The sequence below is a fragment of the Cydia amplana genome, chromosome 18 (genome assembly GCF_948474715.1).
Source record: "Cydia amplana chromosome 18, ilCydAmpl1.1, whole genome shotgun sequence".
Lineage (NCBI taxonomy): Eukaryota > Metazoa > Arthropoda > Insecta > Lepidoptera > Tortricidae > Cydia > Cydia amplana.
In genome coordinates, this window is record NC_086086.1 from 11,089,661 (window position 1) to 11,109,529 (window position 19,869).

General features: G+C 40.5%; 3 protein-coding genes across 3 annotated transcripts in view; 1 reads left to right on the forward strand and 2 right to left on the reverse strand.

Annotated features, from left to right (window-relative positions):
* LOC134656606 (unconventional myosin-IXa-like) overlaps positions 1–5,632 on the forward strand; it is a 44,053-nt gene extending 38,421 nt beyond the window's left edge. Inside the window, exons 34-36 of the mRNA XM_063512162.1 lie at positions 659–800; positions 2,160–2,344; positions 5,471–5,632. Of these exons, the coding sequence (XP_063368232.1) occupies positions 659–800; positions 2,160–2,344; positions 5,471–5,612 (469 nt within the window). The 3' untranslated portion in view covers positions 5,613–5,632. The remainder of the gene's footprint in view (positions 1–658; positions 801–2,159; positions 2,345–5,470) is intronic.
* Positions 5,633–9,058: 3,426 nt separating this feature from the next.
* On the reverse strand, positions 9,059–11,182 carry LOC134656418 (uncharacterized). The gene is made up of 2 exons (XM_063511942.1): positions 10,101–11,182; positions 9,059–9,631 (listed from the first exon to the last, which is right to left on the reverse strand). Exons 1-2 carry the CDS (start codon positions 11,156–11,158, stop codon positions 9,106–9,108), a joined length of 1,584 nt encoding a protein of 527 aa, XP_063368012.1. The 5' UTR covers positions 11,159–11,182; the 3' UTR covers positions 9,059–9,105.
* A 2,672-nt stretch (positions 11,183–13,854) lies between these two features.
* Positions 13,855–19,869, reverse strand: part of LOC134656450 (phospholipid-transporting ATPase ID) — a 49,484-nt gene continuing 43,469 nt past the window's right edge. Inside the window, 6 exon segments of the mRNA XM_063511983.1 lie at positions 13,855–14,153; positions 14,810–14,989; positions 16,556–16,729; positions 17,388–17,491; positions 18,232–18,457; positions 19,148–19,371. Coding sequence (XP_063368053.1) covers positions 13,914–14,153; positions 14,810–14,989; positions 16,556–16,729; positions 17,388–17,491; positions 18,232–18,457; positions 19,148–19,371 — 1,148 coding nt within the window. The 3' untranslated portion in view covers positions 13,855–13,913.

Sequence of the window (19,869 nt, forward strand, 5' to 3'; positions counted from 1 at the left end):
TAGATAAACATTTGTGAAGGAAGGGGAGGCCTAATGTCGAGAAAAACAATTTTAGGAAAAATAGACATTGATTCAAATCAGTTGTCAACCTTAAGCGGGTATTCGATTATGATGCGCCGTGTGATGAGCGAGAAACGCCATTCTGGCACGTCTTGTGTGTGCATTAGCGACGGTATGACACATTATCGCATTATCTGAGGCTATACCGCGAAAATCGAAGTTCGCATATTTCGGGCATTTTTCTCTGTCACTCTAATTACGCCTTCATTGGAGTAAAAGAGAAAGATCCCCGCAATTTGCGAAAAACGATTTTCACGGTAACCCCTCTGGGTCGCTCAAGCTTGGCGTGCGGCGTTATACGGGCGGGCCGAATGCACGCTGCACGGAGCAACTTGCCGCTGCCCGCCGGTCGCTCCACTACATGCTTGCCACTCAGGCCATACTCTTAGTGTAAGGCCTGAGTGGACGCTCGGAGCGGAGCGTTCGGCGGGGCGTGCAGCGTGGTGTCGGGCTCACAAGTGATGTGAGCAGCGTGCACTAAGGCCGCTCCTATACGTTTGCATTTGTTTAACATGCACGCCGCACGCCCCGCCCCACTGCACGCTCAACTGGAGCGTCCACTCAGGCCTTACATTTACCCAAATATGTATGTATGTAGGATGGGCCCGAACGCGCTGGCGATCGTGTTCGCGCCGTGCATCCTGCGCACGCACAAGGTGCAGCCCGCGCAGGACTCGCTGCACGACATCGCGCGCCAGACCGCCTGCCTCGAGGCCATCCTGTCCGACAAGATCCGCACCGTGAGTACACTCCACTGTAGAGATGGGTAACTCAGGAGTGATAGATAAAAAAGATATATATCTTTCTCTTTTCATGAATCACTCTTCTTGTCTTTACGAATCCGAATGTATCAGTATATCCGTACAGCTCTCACTCCCTCAGCAACAATTTACTAAAGCGATAAGCGATGTCTCGGTCGCGCGTTGACCGAAGTAACACGAACGAGCGACAGCGGTCGTTCGGGCGAGTTCGGACGCGTCATGCGCTATATATTCCGCGAGAAGTAGATACAGTAAGTATAGTCTTTCTCGCTCGCTACTACTACTACTACTCTCTCTCTCTCTCTCACTGATAAGATGCCGCGTAGTCAGCAAGTGCCGATACAGTTGCGAGCGGGACAACTGCGGATATAAAGATATAAAAGAGTGATACATATCCCAGTGACAGAAAGATATATATCACTCTTTTCTTTTTACTGACACATTTCGCCCATCCCTACTCCACTGGACACGTACAGGCAACTAAACGCGCCTACTAATACGTCACGTCCGACCTAATTAAATTTCCTGTAAGAGTGGGCGCGAACAACTCAAAAAATTATCTGTTCTTCCTATACGGCAGTGGTTCCTAACCTTTTCAGTCCGGTCACCCCTATGACTAACTAGGGAACCTGATTTTACCCCTCCTCCCAATGGTAAAAAATAAATAAACGTGTACGTTTGTTGTGTTGTTATATTAGGTTAGCTATTACCCCCGTAAAATACCAGTTTTACCCCCACGAGGGTAATTACCCCCAGGTTAGGAACCACTGCTATACGGGTTAAAAACGTTATAGTAATTAGTTTAATTTTGAAATTTTAATTACTTAGTAATTTTCTGGATAAAAATATTAAATTTGTTTAAATACTAATGCTTAAAAGATAAACAATGCCTTATTATTATAATATAGAAATGGTGGCCCCTAGGGCCCTTGTTGGAATCAGTTAGGTGTAGAGAATTGCAGTAAAATTTGTTATAAAACGTTGTGACCTCCCAAGATGATTGCTTCGCCATTGATTAGGAAAAGTTTGTCTAGAGATTTTTCTGGCTTCTTAATTTTAGGAAATTGCGGCGTTCATGTCAAACCAATCAAATGTAAACGTTTACAAGTGCATGCTGCTCAGATTACTTGGACGCTGTTCACTTGCCACTGAAGTACTCTTAGGCCCACTTGCACCATCCCTCTAACCCGGGGTTAAGCGGTTAAACCATTAACCTAGTGTCAAATTGTACTGGTAACCATAGTAACGCCAGATTTAACCGGTTAACTCCGGGTTAGTGGAATGATGCAAGTGGGCCTTAGTCTTCCGGATTGACGGCAACCGATTGAACATTGTCAGGTCCGCGGCATGCTGCAAGACATCGCGACGCTGGACACGGCGTGCCACACGGCCACGGACCGGCTGTCGTCGCTGCGGAGCGCGCAGCCCGACGAGCGCCGCGAGGAGCGCCTGCTCGTCGGGCACATCTGCGAGATACAGAAGGAGAAGGCCATACTCACCTCCAACCTGCCCACGCTTATCAGGTGAGGCTGCTTTTGTACGCCTAGTTTGCCTTTTGAACGCCACTAATAAGGTGATCCGTAACAATGTATGTAGATCAGGGGCCCGTTTCTCGGTACCTTGTAACTGGTTATACGAGCGGATGTCACTTTTTGATAGCTTTTGTTAGAAAGGGACTTCCACTTGTATTACAAGTTACCATGAATCTAGTATTAAACTGGATTGGGCATGAGTGGTGGGGATAACTGACAGAACGGGGTAGTCTTATGTATCTTTCAGTAGGAATAGCAGCGAAAGCGCTATTGGGCGTTTTTTTTTTTTTAAAGTTGTCCCCTACACTTTTTTTTTCAAATTTGGGATTTTTTATGTTATTTCTACTCAGAATCACGAGCTCTTTCTATCCTAATAGGAGAAAAAAGTGTCCCAAGGTTTTTATTTCCATTCCCTCACCATTTTTCATAGACTTTGTATGGCGGTCGCGGAATGGAAAGACCGAAAAATTTATGGAAATTTTGGGACACTTTTTTTCTTCTATTAGGATAGAAAGAGCTCGTGATTCTGAGTAGAAATAACATAAAAAATCCCAAATTTGAAAAAAAAGTGTAGGGGACAACTTAAAAAAAAACGCCCTATTATTGTTTGCCCTTGTCACAGTCTCACATTTTTTTTATTCCCCACCATAAATTAGTATAGATTATGGTGGGCAACAAATAAATTCGACAATTCGACCAATCATAGCGTCGCATTGCGTATGTTTTGTCCCTCACGGAGGCACGCGTACTTCTATAGAATGCTACCTTCTATGCAAGTTACAAGCTTTTGAGAAACGGGCCCCTGGCGAATAAACAGCTCGTACGCCAGTCGCGAATCGTTCGCGCGCTGCACTTCAGTCAAGGTATTAAAGTGTCCAAAATATGTACACCTTAATGTAAGAGTAATAAGGTCGTGTAAACGTATTTTTGGAGCTTTTCCCGTGTCTATATTTAATACCTTGAATGTACGAAAGAAAAGTTAGCGATCCTTTCGAAAATGGGTCGCGATTGGCACGCTATTAGCGGCGCATTCGCTAGATCAGGATTTGATTAAACATTGAGCTAATTTTGTTTCTAGCTCTCGCTTATTCATTCATGGCGTTCAAAGAGTTTATAATAGAAATAGTTATTTTGGCCGTCAATATGAAAACACATATTTAAAAGAAACGGAGTGGATAAGTGTTGGCATATTAATTGATGGCCGCTGGCTATTTCTAGCTTTGTAAATAACCACAAATAATATAAATATTTTTGCTTTTACAGGTTGAACGTCACATACATATTTTATACGTTTATCGTACTAGTGTTTATGTATAATATGCGATTGATCTGCGGATGCCTCATAAACTGTAGGTGTCGCCTCTAAACCCGTGTCGCTTCGTGTCGCCGTTATCTTGCATGACAGCTCCGACTAGCTATACGCTGCTGCCCGCGCCCGCCTTATAAGCTTTTAAATCGTACTAAAACCTCGTCTTATATTTAAAAGAAAATTAAGCCTTGTATAGGCTTTAAAGTTTAAATGATGCCTACTTGAAAAAGTTTCAACCCAAGCTAAATTTCTCCAGAAATTATGCCTCAGAAATTAATCAGCATTTACTTTCCTAAAATTACCTACTAAATGTTGCAATAGGGATGTTTCCTGTACTTAAAATAAATTATTTCAAACCGTGCACGAAATAAAGCACCAGATAATTATTAGAAAAACATAGACAACAGCTATTTTTATTTATAAATCGGATTGAAATATAAAAAGTAGGTGAGTTTACCGTGACGTCGCTACATTCGTTTTCATATAAATTCCATATTAGCAAATCGTTTTGACAGTTCTAAAAAAGAAGCTGATTTGACTAGTAGGAATGTAGCCTATTGTGCAAAGAATGATTTGATTACAAAAAAAACTGGCAAAGTCTAAAGCTTTGGTTTCCTCCGAAAGCGGTGCCGTCTCCATACAAATACTACGATATCCATATTTAGCCGTATTATTTAGTATGGAGACGGCCGCTATACGACGGCACCGCTTTCGGAGGAATCCAAAGCTTAATGGCGTAATTCATAAACGCATTACAAGCACGAATCAGCTGTGAATCGTTTGTCTTATCTGTAATTTTGACTTATATATTTGTAAAAAAGGGATAAAATGTAATTAACTAACTCAGGCTCGTAAAGTTTTATGAATATAATTTTATCATACTTTCCCAGTCAAGTAGCAGAAAAATTAAGTTTAATTTTCTAATCTCAATAGGTGAAATAAAATACACGTTTATCTTCCATAGTTACAAGATTGGCTTACATTGTAACTGTAAGCCTTACAGTGTTATAAGGCGACACCTTTCCTAAATACGACTAATTTCAGGACTATTTGGGAATGCGATCCCGAGCCCTCTCACGTGCTCGGCGCCACGTCGATCCCTGTCTGCTGTTACCGAAGATTGTCCTCGCAGGATTCCTCCGAGTGTCTAGTCGTTCAGAAGTCGCCGACCAAATATATCGACGAAGATTCCGAGTGTCTAGTCGATCAGAGGACAGAGACCAAATATATCGATGAAGATTCCGAGTGTCTAGTCGATCAGAGGACAGAGACCAAATATATCGATGAAGATTCCGAGTGTCTGGTCGATCAGAGGACATCGACCAAATATATCGAAGAATAAGGTTCCTCCGAGTAGACTAGACAGTCGGTCAGAAGACGGCGACCGAATATATCGACGAACTAACAAACTGTCTCATGTAATATCCCAATTGAATTTTACCCGGCGAGGCATTCACGGTATCTGAGGCTTTTTCCGATTGATCGTATATGTACAGATTCGCTAGTACTTTTACCTAAGTATATGGAATTATGATTACCATTAATTAAATAATTGTATATTTTAGTCAAACTTTCTCAGTCAATAGTTTACATCGTTTTTAATTATAATCGCTGATCGCCGCCGTAGAAATTATTTAAAATGTCCGATTCTGTTATTAAATGGTTATTGGGTTTTGAATCTTCTATTAAGGTCGGCAAAGTCGCTTTTTGCACGTTATACTTTGATGCAATTCGGACATTTTAGATAATCTCAAGTACATATATGTATTATTGTTTGTTGAACGCACGGTGACGTATTTGGTATGCAGGGCGACGTCGGACGACGACCTGCTGTCGGCCACGGAGCAAGACGGCGAGTTCGGCAGCACGGACGACCTGAGCGGGCTGTCGGCGCGGTCGCAGCGGCTGCTGCAGCGCCAGCTGTCATCAGACGACCCCATCATGGTGTAGCGGCCCGGCGCGCCGGACCCCGGCCGGACGCACCGCGTGATACACATGAGACTATACGACTTCCAGCTGAGTGCACATGAGCGTCGTAAAACCGCCTCTTGCCCGCGCAAGGCGCTATTATGACAAATAAACCTGCCGCTACAGCGAGGGGCGGGGGCTGTCAGGTTACATTTAGGTAAATATTTAAAAAACTTTATTTAGAGCAGGCAGGACGCTGACCTCGCTATTGTATTCGGAATGTACTTAGGCCTACTTGCACCATCCACCGGGGTTAAGCGGTTAAACCGTTAACCCGGTGTCAAATTGTACTGGTAACCGTGATAACGCCAGGTTTTACCGGTTAACCCCGGGTTAGTGAATGGTGCAAGTGGCCCTTAATGTCCGACGACTTTAATGTCGTTACATTGCAATGACAAAACTGTTCTTACTGTTGGTTGTTATTTCATAAAATGGGGTGACTTTACAAAATACCGGAATGCTTTGATAGAGACAAATTATATCTTATTTAGAAAATTATTAAGTAATCCACTGGATCAATTTTAATGGGCAGAAGAATATTGATAAATATTTATTTACACTGGTGCTGCAAGTAAAATAATTTTGGCCTAATAATAATTGTCATAGTCACCCAATTTTATGGTACACGACTGTTCAAATTTTATGTCAAGGTCTATAAGAATAACCCTAAAAAGGATCAGTCGATGGAGCTATAAAACTATTTTGAAAACTTGAGTTTTCAAGCTACTCGTCATTTAACTTGTTTTTAGGGGTTATATGGTGCGAAAAGCAATCTTTAGTTGTATCGTAGGGGTTGACGCCCAAAAGTGTACTATTTGAAATGAAGCCTATTAGGAGGTTGTGTACAAAACTCATCCGACCAGTTGCATCGATATTCTTGCCGTGGTACCTTACGCTATGGTAAGGGGATGTGTTAGTCATTAGTGTTGATGTTTACTAGTACGGTGAAATGTGATCATTGTGTCTTTATTACGTTAATGTTCAAAGGGCGTTCAGGTCCCGAACGGACGCGCCATGTTCAGTTCCTCGGTTTGTTAGTATATTGACATGAGAATGTCTTCATGTTCGGTTCTGTTATTCCTACAAGATGTTGATGTTTCTCTCGTTATTGAAGTTACTATATTCTTGCCAGTAGTCGAGCCACGAGCAGTCAAGGCCGAAGGCAATCTAGACGAGTACTTAAATAGTTACAGTGATCTCATACAATAATTTAAAAGTGTATGGTAAGACTTTGACATTCCGTTGTGCATTGACCACACGCGAACATTCCAAATTTCACATATTAGAGATTTGAGGCGAAATGTATCCACATAACTAAGTGGAAGGAAACGAATTAATAGTTTGTCTCCGGCCGGCAGCGAGCTGAGCTCTGCGGTGAACGTTCTCGAGTGATTCTTTATTTTTTTTAGTATAAAACTCTTACAGGACTTTATACGTGCATTGGGAGTTTTTTGTTCTTCAAAATTGTTATCATATTTGAAGACGAAACGCACTAAAACAACAAATACAAATTAAAAACTATTTGTTAAAACGCTGAGTTCACTCGCGTTGTCGACTGCCCCCGTGTCGCTGCGGCTGACGTAGAAAGAGCTTACTCGGGGCGGCGCGCACGTCGTCCCGCGCGTCCAAATGATAATTATGAAAAGTATTTTTCATACAAACTTTATCTTTGCTTATATTTTAAGATATATTTTCTGGCTGTACATATGTAAACCTTTACCGATTAGCAATATTGAGTTATAGTTCGATGCGAGTATGTTGGGAAATGTTCAATTGAGATTTTTCTTTATTTAGGCGATAGTGTTTCGATTGTGATTTAAATTCAGTAATCGTTATAAGAAATAACTATTTTTATCAAATACTACAGTCATTATATTTTTTTACTCTAAAACTTGTTTTAACTGTGCCGTTTCCATTTTTAACATGATCATGCTTATATTAACCATTTTAGTTCTGTATTTCCGCCATGACATACGAAGTCAGGTTGCCATATACTTACAAACAGATTACAATAACTAGTAAATGTACCTACTTCGCTTTATACTTTTAATTTCACTTCATTATCTAAAGACTGTCTATTAATAAGCTATTGAATTTATTATTAAGTCACAAATATTTTACCTGCTTTCTATTATTACTTAGTCAACTATTATACAACGAATATCTGAGAAATTTATCATTTAACTATATATTTATATATTCATGTTGTACCTTTGACCAAGACGAGGTATGTCGCTCAATTATATACAAGATGGCGCTTTCTATTAAGTTTAATTTGCATCTGTAATACAACGTATATTATGCCATAATATCCGTTTAGAATCTCAAAAGGGCAATGATTTTTTTTTTATAAATTAGTAGAAAATAATTCTTCAGACACTTGTGTTAAAAATTAAGTGCAAAGCATTGGGGTCCGTCCTACGTTGCCAGGGCGACGCCGTCGAAATTGCGTGTATTTTCTGTGCCTTTTATTATTATGTGAGAATTGCAATCATTTTTGTTGTTGGTGCTCGCTGTGGTGTCGATACTCTCAGTAAAATTCTATTTTATCGCTACCCTGTTAAATGGATATTAAGTTTGATTTCTAGATATTTTGTAGGTTTTCCCCAATTTTCAAACTACCTTGAGCAATGGGAACATAATCTACTCATAGGTCTTTTTAACATAAGTTATGCGTTTTGTATAGAATTATAACTGTACGATTAAAACCTATGGACACTTTAGAAGTGTGTGTAAATTAAGTTTCTTTTAGCATTTTTTAATTATGTAAATATTTTTATTAGTTTTAAAACAATTTTAGCAAAGTACCACATTTTATCTAAGAAACTGCTAAAACTCTTTATTACGTAAACAATTTAGTTTCTAAAAGTGCCTACCAATTTTATTGTTTCAATATGTATATGCCCTTCAGGTACCTAAAATATAAAAATATTACAAAATTATATCAGAATATAGTCATTAACGAATGTATTGAAAAGGCATGTTCGGAGGCGTTACGTCGTTGATCCTGTTGCTGTAGTGTTACGTATGGTCTGTGAATGTCTACTACGAACTTATCATGTCTAATGTAAATTTAAAACACGCTTTGGCCATTCTATCGTGTCTATCGCTTTCGGCAAATATCATTACATATATTTAAACAAATATATGACATGATATTACTTTGATATTTTACCAATTATAAATATGATCTAGAGACGTTCGTTTAGTATGATTAGTGTGCTAAGGACCAATACTATGCCGTTCAAGTTTGGTTAGATCATATTTATGTATGCTATTTGACTGTGAACATCCTATGTAATTGTTAATCTTGTAATATACGAAAAGCATGTATATTGTTCAATTTATTATTAGGGATCCTATAATGTGTCAATATAATGAATGTAACCAAAATGTTATACTGTATACAAACTATGAAAAAATAAAAATTGCTGTGGAATCAAATGTTTTATTCAGTATCCAAAATTAGAGGATCCTATTGATTAACACGTATTTGCCAAGGCAAAATTCCAACAGGACATAGGGACCAATTGTAATTTGAGGAAGCTCTTTGCCAAATACCTGTTTGAAACTCTTCTTCACAAACTGTGGTATTATCCAATATTTCTTCCTCACATATTTCCATGCAGTCAGAGTCTGGATCCTGAGCCACTACTCTGCTAGTTTGACCTGACTGCAAGTCTTCAATGGTGTATACTTTAGTTGAATGTGCAGGACCAGACTCTGGTGTTGAGATGATTTTAGCTAAATTACAAATTTTGTCAATATTTATTTTGGGAACACCTGGCTCCACCAAATCAAGTAGGGGTTTTATAAAGTAAATCAGATATGGGTTGTATGCTGATATGATGGGTTGAATGAATTTTATATCCATCCATTCACTGGGGACACCTTTGTGGAGGTCCAACAACAGTCCACTTTGTTTCTCATTCGGGAACCAATGTTTATATAAGAGTTTCAACTCTTTACTCTTCTTATTTCTGGTTTGATCAGGATCAGATCTGAAAGTGAAAGTAGCTTTGTTTGAAATTGTAGACATAGAGTGGATTTTAGTGATGACCCTCTTGTATACATTATGGAATTGCAATACTGTTTATACATGTCGGCGGCCGATCGTAAGATCAGGCAGATCGTAATGTTCCTGTGTAATGTTTTGACGATAGTGACATTAAACCGATATATAGGTAGGATAGGTTCATTAGGTTGCTTTAGATGCCCGAAGGGCAAACTGCCCCGAAATAGGAGCCCCGCTCCGTCAACTCGGGGAACGGGTCAAAGATTTTCACGTTTCACGATATGCCTAGGAATTTCACGATATGCCTGATCTTACGATCGCCAGCCTACATACATATAAGACCACACAAAATCAATTTATTTTGTTACAATAATGACCCAACTTGTACAGGAAACCATGGAATACACCTAAACATGATAAATTGATTATATTTCAAAATGCAAGAATTTACTCACCCATTTATTTTATGACTGAATAACACTGATTTTTTCAGTGCTTGTAATATTTCTGAAACCCACAGAGCTGCAAGCTTGCGTTTTTCACTATCATTTTCTTCATTAGTAAATTTAATTAAATCTTGGACTAAGTCCATTAGCAAATCATTTGTTTGTAAGAATGTGAGCAATACTTCAAAACACTGTACATACTGAAAACTGAGCTTGCTTTTGACATAAAAATCAGTTTCACACAAATAATGTAACAGGTCCGAAGAAAGGAAGAGTGAGTCCTCACTAGTCAAAGCTTTGTTCACTAAAGCAGGAGTATTTTTAGATTTTAGCAACCTCTTAGCATTGATATTTAGAGTGTTGACTAAGGATGCAATAGATACAGTTTTGAGGTTGGAAAAGTCCATACTATTAGTAAATAAATCCCTTGCATCATTTATTATTGCTTCCTTCATGTTGTTGTCAGCAATGTCGCTTACATTCTTTATTTTACAACTGGGGCTTGCACATATGCTCAATGTAGTACAGAAATTAATTAGAACTGATATTTTATTTTCATCTGTACTATTTATTTCCTTATGGCCGGATACAAAATCTTTTATATATTCTCTATGTTTTGACCAATAATTATTGTTTAACCATTCCAGGCCTATTAATGATGCTTCTCTGAGTATCTCAATTGATGGTAGAACATTATTATGTGCGGTGTCATGTCTCAAATCTATGATCCAATCCGGAACATCAGAAACTCTGGCCGCCTGATGTAAACTAGTGCCTTTGGCTATTTCTGCGTCAAGCATGTGATTCACAAACCGCATCATTGCAGTGGCATATGCCAAGCGAAGCAGTTTTTCATTTCCTTGCGTAGAATCCTGAATGTGAACTTCCAGTAGACCAAGGGTTGACTCGATGCCAGCCGGGAGAGAGGGACATCTAGCTTTCCACACTAATAATATTTCAAGTGCTTCTTGTTTAGTTTTTAACGAAGGCGCAGAATAAATCTTTTCATACACCTCAAACCACTCTTTGCTATCAAACCAGGGTACAATTTGACAAGACTGACTCATTTTTTTTAAACTTAATTGTATGTAATTAATAATGAAGGCGCCTGTAAGTATATTACGACTTTCTGAGCAATCCAAATTATCCAGAAGCCAGCATTTTGAGCATATATTTTGAGGTTAGTTTATCTTCATCTGTCATTTATTTTTATGTCAAATAGAATACGTTCAGAAACCTTTGCGATATCGATATACGCCAGCCCATCGACACCATATACGCTTCATTAGAAAATATATTTTGATCAATAACATGAAGCCCCCTCCACACTCGTGCGCGAATTGCGGTTTCGGCACAGTCTGGAGGGCCTTGAGGAAAAAACAAAAAACACGCAAACCCTACATACCCTTTCTTAAAGTGTAACACATTACCGCACCGCACCGAAAAAGATTTCTCGCTCTCGCGTGACCTTGAACGGTGCGGTAATGTGTTGCGGCTTTTACTTGACAATAGACAAAGGATTAGCCATTCGGGGCTTTGAGTATATAGCCTAAGGAGATGTGATACACGGGCGACCCCCTCCGGCAAAGTACATTGGTCAACTGTTCAAACACGTTATATAAAACTACTTGAAGTCGCTTCACCGCCATTTTGCATCGTTCCCTGTCGCGAGACGTTTCTCTTAAAAAATTGTGACTTGTGCAGTATTATCGTGTAAAAGGCGATCTGATAGCTCAAATTCGCAACAAGATCGTGTTTCCTATCATAAATAAGTATTTATACTAACTATTAAATGTATATTGAAGTACAATCTCCATTTAAAGAAAAAACCGTTGCGATACATAAACGACAGAAAAATGTAAACATGAATACAGTGGTACGGGGACGAATCGGTCTTAAGGGATGTGACAAAGTCAAAAAAGCGACTCAACATTTGAATGATTGAATGAATCATTCATTCATTCAATCACTGCAGTTTGTTTAATATAGCTAATCAAGCAAATAATGTCAGTAAAAAAAGGCGCGAAATTCAAATTTTCTATGGGACGATATCCCTATGTATCAGCCCGGAAAACCCGCGGGCGACAGTTCATTCCACAGTTTAGCCATACATACAAACAATCATTTTATTGGCTACCTAATATCTTCAATGTACAGAATTTTCATTTTTACAATAAATAGTATAAGACAATTCAGTTCATTCATCAAACTGATTTAACTCATTCTTTAGATGTGACCCATCACTATCATGTTCGTATGTATGCTGGATAGTTATGTAAAACTCTGTCTGTGTGCGTGTAATTTTTGACGTGTTGAAATTTTTTGTAGTGTGCGTTTGTCGCAACAGCAAAATCTGTGTCTGTTGAGTTACTTATCTTTTGGTGGTGTGCTGTAGGTGTTTACCTCGCCCCCCGCTTAAAGTGGTGAAAAAATTTGTTCGAAGAGTTTACGTTATCACATCTCCTTAGGCTATATACTCAAAGATTCGGGGCCAGCTACAAATCGAAAGAATAATTATACCAAAAAGTAACTATACCCACAACACAGCCTCTGCCTTTTACTATTTATTTATTTAGCCATCTGCCATCTGTCTCTTCATCTGTTCATGATTTCATGATGTGAGCCCCTGTCCCCTAATATCTTTCTATTCTAGGAACGGGTCTGGCACGTAGATGAGAAAATAAAAACGCAGTCCATAAGAATTATATTTTTTATTAAAAAATCGATTCCAAAGCAAATTCATGTTTCAATTCGCATGCAGTTAAAATGCAACATCCAAATTTATATGATATTAAGGCATGTGGCGCGCTCTCGAGCGTACTCGATCAACAGTTTCATTCTCGGCATGGATAAATCATTTACACGGATCGGTTACTACTATAGGACGACAGCTTAGTTTTCAACTGTACAGCTTATAAATACCTACTTCAATTGGTACTTTTTCATTATCGACCAAACAGTGAATAATTATTAATTGATTACACTTAGGCTACAATGTTGTTGGCACAACAATAACAAATTGATGTCTTAAATTTTAAATGAATGTGGCGTTTTCACTGCTTGCGAAATTGGACAGTTCAGTTTAAATGCACATTTTACTAAGTTTTCGGACACATAGACGACAATTAAATATCATTTGAAAACATTAAGCTCTTAAGGGAAATTAACAGACAAGAGATGTAACAAAGTTCAATGAAATTAGTAGAAAACAACAAATGCAAAAAGAAAGAATAAGAAGCCGATTCGAGGAATTATCATCGAGATTATAGAAGGTATCGTGACACTACGACTAATATTGTTCTAATGGATTGCGACCGGTCACCGGGACCGGAACTAATGAAACGATACCGAACGATCGGGAGTGCTGCGGAACGGAACTAGGTCGTCTAACACGTAAACAAATATTACGAAATACTACGCTTTCCGATATAAAAGAGTAATCTTAGCACGTACCATAATAAATATCTATCAATATATACTCTCGATCAACAAATATAATTTAATATAGGTAATAATATAATACGAAATTTAATTCTAGTAACGTTATCACAATATGAGTCGCGACGACATTATGCCGTCTATTTAAAAAATTATGGTTCGTTCGTAACCCTCTCAGTATTTACAAACTTTACTCTCGATATTATATTGTACATTTCGTCTTTTTAAGGAAATCACGGCCGCCCCGGGCCGAATAAATATTAAAGTACAAAAGGGGCCCTCGGCCCCGAGATCGCACGGGTCGCGTACACGTACAGCCCGCGACGTTACTCGCACACACGGGCACTAGCGAACTACAGTCCCGCGGGTCGGCGGCGGCGGCGCTCATAAGTCGACGGAGTCGAGGTCCTGCTTGGGCGCCCTGGGGCTGGGCGGCGTGCCGGGGGAGTTGGGGGAAGTGGGGGAGGTGGGGGAGGCGGGGGAAGTGGGATCGGGCTCGGCGGGCGGCGTGCCGGGCCGCGCGCTGAACTTGCCAGGCAGCGCGGCCAGCGCGTGCAGCGCCGCGTCCGCGTGCGGGATGCGCCGCATGATCTTGCCTGACGTGATGAGGCGCCCGAAGCCCTCCTGCACGATACAACGTATTTCCGCATTAGTAAAGGATAAAAAATGTATAAATGTTTTTATTATGCCATAAAGTATATTTATTATACTGCCCTCCTAAGGTAAAAGGCCGTATTTTCAAAGAACACTATATGAAAATACGGCCTTTTACCTTAGGACGGCAGTATAGTATTTTATGCAACCGTTGTTTAAGAGAGGTCAAAAAAGGCGAGTGGCGTGAGTAAAGTAAAGACGCCACGAGTATTTTTTGACTCAGTTAAACAACGTTGCATACAATACTTTTTCTACGACCAAGCACTTATTTTGAAATAAAATTGTAAATTTAACAAATATTTTTCATTCATATTTTTGAATGAATGAAATAAAAAAACATGTCTATGGTTCCCTCATCTGTCAGAGATGACAATTAAAATTAGGTTGGCGACAATGTATTTCATACAATATTTTTCAAGTGGTGATTACACGAAGTATCGTAAAAGTGCCAAATAGATACTGCGTGTGTATGCACAAATACTCTTTTGGGGAATAGACTAAAGACTTGTCTTAACAACTATAAGATAGGGGTTTAAAGATGTGTGCACAACCTTTTAAATGACAAATAAAAGTACGGGAGTAGAAAAAAAATTATATAATAGATGTTATATCTTGTGTGTGTGTACCTGGTGCGCGAAGGCGTACCCGGAGCGCATGGAGCGGCGCACTCGGCGCGCGGAGGGCGTGCGCGGCGCGGGCGCCGCCTCGCGCCAGCGCTGCCGCGCGCGCAGCCGCTCCGCCAGCGTGGGCCGCGTCACCGACCACGCCAGCCGCCACGACACCACCGGCACCATCAGGATTATCATCTGCGACCAAACCCGACACGAGTTAACGGTCGCCTCGAGGATCGTTGCCAAAATGACAATCGACAAGTAAACATGTATCCGTACGACAGATGCGACAAAAAGTGACGAGTTCGTTCCCATATTACGATGACGTTTTCTACAAACGATAGTTACTCGGCTAGGCCGAGCCCCGTAGACGACATGCCGATCGCTAACGCTCCGTAGCGAATGAAACGCGACTGTCCCTGTCACACTGATATAGAAGAGTGATAGAGAGACACGAAGCTATTCGAAGGCGAAGCGCAAGTAATCGTCACCTTGGCTAGGCCGCCAAGTGTCTTATGTATCGGTATAACTGCACTCCCAGGTCGTGGGTATTTAAAATTTAAAATCTTGGTGCACTTAGTACTAATTTTTAACCCCTTCCATGATCGAAAGAAATAGAGAAACTGACCTTAATTTATGTGCAATACAAAACTATGAGGAGCGGAAATATAATGTGGGTATTCATGCCGTGATTCATATCTTATTGACTAATATCACAAAAATGACTCCGCAAGGAGAAACATCATATTACAACTTCTGCACATTGTCCGGTAATATCTATGTAAAGATCGGTTTTCCTAAGATAGCGGTGCCGTCATATAGCGGCCGTCTCCATACTAAATAATACGGCTAAATATGGATGTCGTAGTATTTGTATGGAGACGGCCGCTATATGACGGCACCGCTATCGGAGGAAACCAAAGCTTAACAGGACTGTTTTAGAATATGTATGTATAGTTTCACAATACAGTAAAACCCGCTTAAGACGATTCCGAAGGGACCTAGCAAAAAAACGTCTTAAACGGGAAATCGTATTAAACGTGAATTTTTTTTTAGTATTATTTCATGTAATTTGTTTATTTAGAATGGAACTCACAACAAAGATTATAAATCAACATTAGGCTGTCAAGGAGATGGCATCGCATTCTCAGGCCGCTAAAGCTTTGGATTCCTCCGAAAACGGTGCCGTCATATTACGGCCGCTATATAGCGTTGACTGACGTCACTAGAACGTTGTCTATGTAAACAAGATGGCGCGGTTTCCTAGACGGCGTTACGTTACGTTGATTGTCAACGTAACGTAAGATGACGGCCGTCATGACCTTGTCGATAGTTTCGTGAACGTTTTATTAGATAGCGGTGACGCCATTTTGAATAAATGACACGAGATTTGAATAAATGATTCCGTACTACGATTATTTTCCTCTTCTGATGATATTTCATCCTCCAAGTAAATTATAGATGATCAAGCAAATCTTGTCAGTAGGAAAAGGCGCGAAATTCAAATTTTCTATGGGACGTTACCCCATCGCGCCTACATTTTTCAAATTTGCCGCTTTGACCTTGGTGGATGACGGTGTGTTATGACGCCGTGGTACTTTCCACATGTCGCCACCGTAAAGACGGCCGTCTTTTGCTGCCGCTATATGACGGCCGTCATATGACGGCACCGTTTTCGGAGGAATCCAAAGCTTAAGGACCCGACAAAAGATATTAGCCAAAACAAAAAACTTTAAGGTAGGTAATAAACATTGTACTTACAGTGAGCACAGCCGTGAACCAGAAGGTGGCCTGCGTGAGCGCGACCGTGAGCGAGCCGACGTACGGCCCGCCGATGGCGTAGTTGTAGAAGTAGTCCAGCACGAAGTAGGACACCAGCGAGCCCCAGATGGTCACGTGGTTGCACACCGTCCAGTACGTCGTGTCCAGGGCGATCTACATACCAACCAAATTATTAAAAACATTTTTTTTTCAACAACTAATTTAATAAATAAACAACAAAAAATAATTGTACACTAAAGCTTTGGTTTCCTCCGAAAGCGGTGCCGTCATATAGCGGCCGTCTCCGTATGGTAATAATACGGCTAAATATGGATTTGTATAAATACTACGACATCCATATTTAGCCGTATTATTTAGTATGGAGACGGCCGCTATATGACGGCACCGCTATCCTAGGAAAACCGATCTTTATCGACGTACTTCCTAACAACTATTTTCATAAATTGTAGTGATAAACATAATTTGAGTGACAAGGAGTGAAGAAGAATAGTCGTTTTTTTAATTCCTCGGGGCGTTCCAGGGTCCGAGACATAGACCACAGATTACAGTCGCTTTCGTGGTTAAAGATCGGTTTTCCTAGGATAGCGGTGCCGTCATATAGCGGCCGTCTCCATACTAAATAATACGGCTAAATATGGATGTCGTAGTATTTGTATGGAGACGGCCGCTATATGACGGCACCGCTTTCGGAGGAAACCAAAGCATAAGCGAACTCTTGACATTGGGTATTCGAAAGGCCTTTAGGAAACCCCAAAAGATTGAAAAAGTAAGTCGGTTAACTTTATAATATGCTATGGGTAAACCTTCTTACCTGTGTCGTGTTGTCTATGATTAGTATCGTAGCCACGACGCTTCCCAACAGCATGTGGTCGGAGAGGATCTTGCCGTCGGGCGCCAGTCCATCCTTGTAAGTACCTGTGGAGGAAAACCACTATTCAAATACATCTAATGGAAAAAAATAATTCTAATTTGTGATACAATACGACACGTGAGTATGAATATTGTTCATTAATAGAGAAAGTGGTGAATCTGGGTCTCTATTATTGTTTCCCAAATCGTTTTAAGCCATAATGTATTGTTTGCCCGCATTTTCGTTAGTCATAATCCATTTGGTTCAGAAACGCGTCACTTTTCAGGAATGCCATAAAACAAACCTAACCTATCTTTAGGATAACCTAACGAAAATCCTGAAATGTAAACAGTTTCAGTTTTATGAGTAATGATAATATGACAAACAATACATTATGACTTAAAACTTATGGGAAACAACGGGACCCCGGTGAATCTTCCTTACTCTCAAATATTTCCAACTTTTAGAATAAACATTGTTAAGGAACCCTAATCTCACGGACATCCGAGGGGAGTGCACCGCGCGGGAGGGGCAGCCGCATCTAATTTGCATATCACTCTTCGACGTTCGCTGTTGACGGGCGCACATATACTTACGCCCTTTTTAGAACTCAAAATCAGTGTCAAAATGGTGTAGTTAATAAGCCTAGATACTAAAAACTGCATGTACTGAAGAATTTGATTAAAAAATAATTGAAAAGTTCATCTACTGAGTATTCATTGAAGTTTACGATCCAAAAAGCAATTGACGCCAAAGTCTACAAACATAGTCGTTTGAAGTTTCAATAGCCTTTCTCGACTCCTACCATAGGGGATGAGGAACAGCACTAGCGAGGTGAAGCAGCCGTGCAGCGTGGACTTGATGAACTCCGTCTTGTTGAACAGCTGGGACGTGTGTCCGGGCGCGTAGAGCTTGGGGAACTGCAGCGACGTGGCGTCCGACACGTCCTGCTCGAACACGCCCAGCGCCAGCACCGGCAGCGACGTGTAGAACAGGTTGTACACCGAGATGAACATCTCGTCGAAAACCGTCTGGAAATTAGCACTGACGTTACTGAACGTTGTATTGTAAGGTGCTTAACCCTTTATAGGACACTTAGATATTATAATTCAATAAAGCTTTGGTTTCCTCCGATAGCGGTGCCGTCATATGGCGGCCGTCTCCATACAAATACTACGACATCCATATTTAGCCGTATTATTTAGTATGGAGACGGCCGCTATATGACGGCACCGCTATCCTAGGAAACCGATCTTAAACTGTTCCAAATTTTAGGTACCTACATCAAACGGTCTTTGAGAAAAACGCATTTAACCGATTTGCAAGACCGAAGTGATCTCATAAGTGCTCCGCGAACAATTTTGCTCGGAGCTAAAAACACACACGTATAACATCATCTTCTTGTATTTTTTCATATGAAGAATATTTAGGACTTTATAGAAGTGATGAGGCTTTAATAGTGATTTTTTTATCTGGTTAACAAAAGATTTATGTTACATGTAGCTTGCGCATATTGAGGCGCGGGCTCAATTTATACGCATTGGTTACTCGCGTGTGTTTGTCCGTCGTGCAAGTTACCTGCATGTGCTACTTGCGCAGTAACACAGAGCGCAAGAGTTACTTGCGCAGATGGCTCGCGCTGACACATGCTTTAGTCGTTGAACCATAGTTCTCAATACTGTTGTTTACACGATAACACATTTACAGCTAAGTGAACTAACCTGCGCGCTGAACCCGCAGAAGAACGCGAACCAGAAGTGGCACACGGTGAAGGCGAAGTTCTTGTAGAAGAAGTATCGCAGGAACTTGCACATGCGGTAGTAGGACCAGCGGCCGTGCACCAGCAACAGCCGCTGCAGGAAGCGGAACTGCGCGATGGAGTAGTCCGCCGCCAGCACGGCCTGCATGCCCTCCTGCCCGGAGATGCCCACGCCGATGTGCGCCGCTGAAACATTTAAGAGCCAACAGGAGCTGAGATTTAAATATTTTAGGTAAATATACCCGTCTCGCTAACGGAAGCGGCTCCTAAAACTAGTGCGATAAGGACAAGGCGAAAAATCCTGCGTATAAATCTCTAAAATCGAGGTTTCGTACTCGACTGTTTCCTCCTCCAAAACTTAACCAATCGTAACCAAATTTGGAAATCTAAATGATTATGACATTATCTGTGTCGGACCGTTTTGCTTTTTTGGCTAATTGATATAAGTTTTGAATAGCGCGCCTCTCATTGCGGCATAGTCAATTAGGCCATTTTGGCCATTTTTAAAGGGCTCTAGCGCCTTAAAAAACAAAAATATCAAAAAAAGCAAAACGGTCCGACACAGATATTGACAATATTAATCTGTGTTGAAAAAATCATTGCTCTAGCTTCAAAACCCACGGAGGAAACAGTCGAGTACGTTTGTATGGAGAAATGACCACTCCTGTTGGCTCTTAATCATTG